Source organism: Pundamilia nyererei, unplaced genomic scaffold (genome assembly GCF_000239375.1).
Source record: "Pundamilia nyererei isolate P.nyererei 1_Seehausen unplaced genomic scaffold, PunNye1.0 scaffold00784, whole genome shotgun sequence".
Taxonomy (NCBI): Eukaryota; Metazoa; Chordata; class Actinopteri; order Cichliformes; family Cichlidae; genus Pundamilia; species Pundamilia nyererei.
Genome location: NW_005188185.1, coordinates 1 through 3,114, shown reverse-complemented (window position 1 = coordinate 3,114; position 3,114 = coordinate 1). Strand labels below are relative to the sequence as shown.

General features: G+C 41.7%; 1 protein-coding gene across 1 annotated transcript; it reads left to right on the top strand.

The window, feature by feature from the left end:
• Positions 1-2,286: 2,286 nt before the first annotated feature.
• Positions 2,287-3,109, top strand: LOC102194532 (granzyme G-like; the record flags this gene model as incomplete). Its single annotated transcript, XM_005754966.2, has 4 exons — positions 2,287-2,344; positions 2,420-2,573; positions 2,745-2,877; positions 3,032-3,109. Coding segments are annotated over exons 1-4 (423 nt in total), but the record flags the coding sequence as incomplete, so codon positions are not given.
• Positions 3,110-3,114: the final 5 nt, after the last annotated feature.

Below are 3,114 nucleotides of genomic sequence, written 5' to 3'. Positions count from 1 at the left end.
CAAGGTGTTGTAACGTCGGGTTGCGTTTAGTGGTTGAGAGGAGGCGGCAAAACACTTAGCAGGGTAGCCAAAAAAATACACACTCACGCTGGCGTTGGGAATTCCACAGTGTGTTCTTTAATAAACCTTCTCTTCATCAACCATATAAGCCCGGTTGAACGGCTGCAGCTTAACAAACATAGCGCACAGTGTTCGTACAACCCATAATGTTGCAAACAAAGGTGTCTGGAGAGGTAAAACATAAAATCCGTCCCTCCTCATGCACTAACGTGCAAGCACATGTCCACACAATCACAGAGAGAGAGAGAGAGAGCAGTGGCACAAACTGATGACACCATCAACCCTCGACTTGGGTGTCTTAATGGGACACCACACCATAGTGGCTGTTACAGTGTAAGTCACTCATAAGCCTCAAGAACAGATAGGATAGATTGGACATAATACAGATGGACACTGACCCAAAGCAACCCAGGAGTTTATGAAAGCAAAGAAGCAGAATATTCTTGAATGACCAAGTCAGTTATCCCAACTGAGCATATCACTTGTTGAAGACTAAACCTTGGACAGAAAGGCCCACAAACACACAGGAGCTGAAAGCCGCTGCAGTAAAGGCTGGCAGAGCATTAAAAGAAGGAAACCCGGCGTCTGGTGATGTCCATGAGTTCAAGACTTCAGGCTGTCATCAAACCCAGCAAAGGGTTTTCAACCAACATTAGAAATGAACCTTTTTTTTTGGTTATTTAATTTGTCCGATTACTTTGAGCCCTTGAAATGAAGGGATTGTGTTAAAAATATTTTGTTCCTCAAATTATTATGCAATCTTTTTCTAAAGCTGAGAGTCTGCACTTCATCTGCATCGTTTCATATCAGTTGTTGATTTGAGTAAATGGCCTGTATTTGTATAGCGCTTTACACTACATTCAGTCATCCACCCATTCAGACACTGGTGATGGCAAGCTACATTGTAGCCACAGCTGCCCTGGGACACACTGACAGGCGAGGCTGCCGGACACTGGTGCCACCAGGCCCTCTGACCACCACCAGTAGGTAACGGATGAAGTGTCTTGCCCAAGGACACAACAACCGAGACTGTCAGAGCCGGGGCTCGAACTGGCAACCTTCCAATTACAAGACAAACTGCCAACTCTTCAGCCGCGATCGCCCTGGGATCGTAGGGAGCACATCTAGTCTTATAAGTGCAACTAATTTGAAGATAAGTTTTAGGACTTTAAAATGTGTTAGGCCAGTTCAAACATGTCTCTTCTTCCAGTGTCTAAGTGTGTCTGTATCACAGTGCAAAGTTGCAGTTAATATTTATCAGTGCAATGTAGTTTTAGTCATAAAGTGTATCTGGCAGTTCTTCTAGGCTTTTAATAGATGGGCAAGTCAGCCTTTTTATCTAGTTTCATTTCTGGTCTGAAAATATCACCCATTAGCACTTTTTCTCTTCCTCTTCGCAAACGCTTTTATAGCTGTATCATATATAAAAGCGAACTGTGGGCTGTGACAACAGGAGCTATCATTACTAGTCCTGTACTGGGCCTATAGAAGTCTCATTATCCACTGAGCATGTGTTGTGTGTTGGATCTGCGCTTCAGCAGACCCGCTAGTTCAGAGACTCATCACTCAAGAAGAAAGCAAGACAACGACGGAACCGGCGGAACACAATATGCTTACAACTGTTTAACCACATTTCCTGGTTATCCAAAGGTCATCTCCCCACACGCATATACGGCTTAACTCTAATGGTTCACCATGTGCAAGCATACGCGAGCCCCTAAATGCCAGGGGGTGGACATCCCTCAGAAGACGAGGAACCCAGACTCTCACATGGGATGTGCCTGCAGTTAAACAGCTGCAGCTAATTATCTCCCCCAGAATTATAGATGTGTAGGCGAGGAACAGATGAATATCTAATCATGCAGTTTAAGTCACGGTTTACATATTTAAGAACAACAATGACAAAATTTAACAATTTATTCTGACATTGTGGAATTTTGTAAATAAAGTATGCAACACGTGCAGGGGAGCCAACACACACTAAACATCACAGTTCACAGTCTCAGCTCCTCTTGTATTGGTTAAAGTTTAGACTTGAGGTCAGAATCACTCTTTATAGTGAGTTTGTCGTGTGTGTTGATGTTTCAGTTCACTCCACAGTTTCTCTTTTTCTGATCATAATCAGCATGTTGTGAAAAACCACACGTGTGCATATCGCACAAACATATTGCAGCTTCACAGCAGATGTGTGTCACTTCTTTTCAGACCTATCACTGGGAACCTATCATGTTCATCCACTGTAACCTGGCAACACTGATATTTGTGCTGACCCTTGATCGTCATGGTAAGTTACATTTTCTGCAGTTTTACTTTACTGAATATAATGATAATATAGCAAATTATGTATGTATATTTCCAGTTTATACAATCCTTGGAGGCCATGAGGCTGTGCCACATAGCAGACCATACATGGTGCTTTTGCAGAGGCACATGTCAGATGGTCGAAAGAAATACTGTGCTGGCTTCCTTCTCAATGAGGATTTTGTGATGACTGCTGCCACCTGCCAAGCCGAGTGAGTTTAAGTAACTTCATGTTCTTCTATGATGTTTTTCTAGACTGATGCACTGAAAATTTAAATGCTTCTGTAAATAGTTTCTGTAGGTGCAGGAGTTCTACATTCTCACAGAAACACTAATCATTGTGTTCTTAGATGATTATTTCACATAATTTTGTGTCATTTCAGGTCTTACACTGCCTTACTAGGAGTTCACAATGTGAATAGTAATAGCGAAATACAGCGCATATCTGTGGAACAACCATTTCCACATAAATACTTCAACACAACCTCTTTTATAAATGATGTAATGCTTCTGAAGGTAAGAGTATCCCTGCACAGAAAGTACAATTTAATGAAAATATTGAGTCCCACATTATTATTTTTAAATGCTCCCTTGAAGTCGAGTTTGAAAAAAAGGTTCAGTTTACATTTTTTATTTTACTTTGTTTGTTTTATTTGTTTTTCCCCTCCAGTTGAGCTCCAAGGCAAAGTTCAGTGAGAATGTGAAGCCTATTCCTCTGGCGAGTCATGATGATGGTACTTTGCCAAAATCATG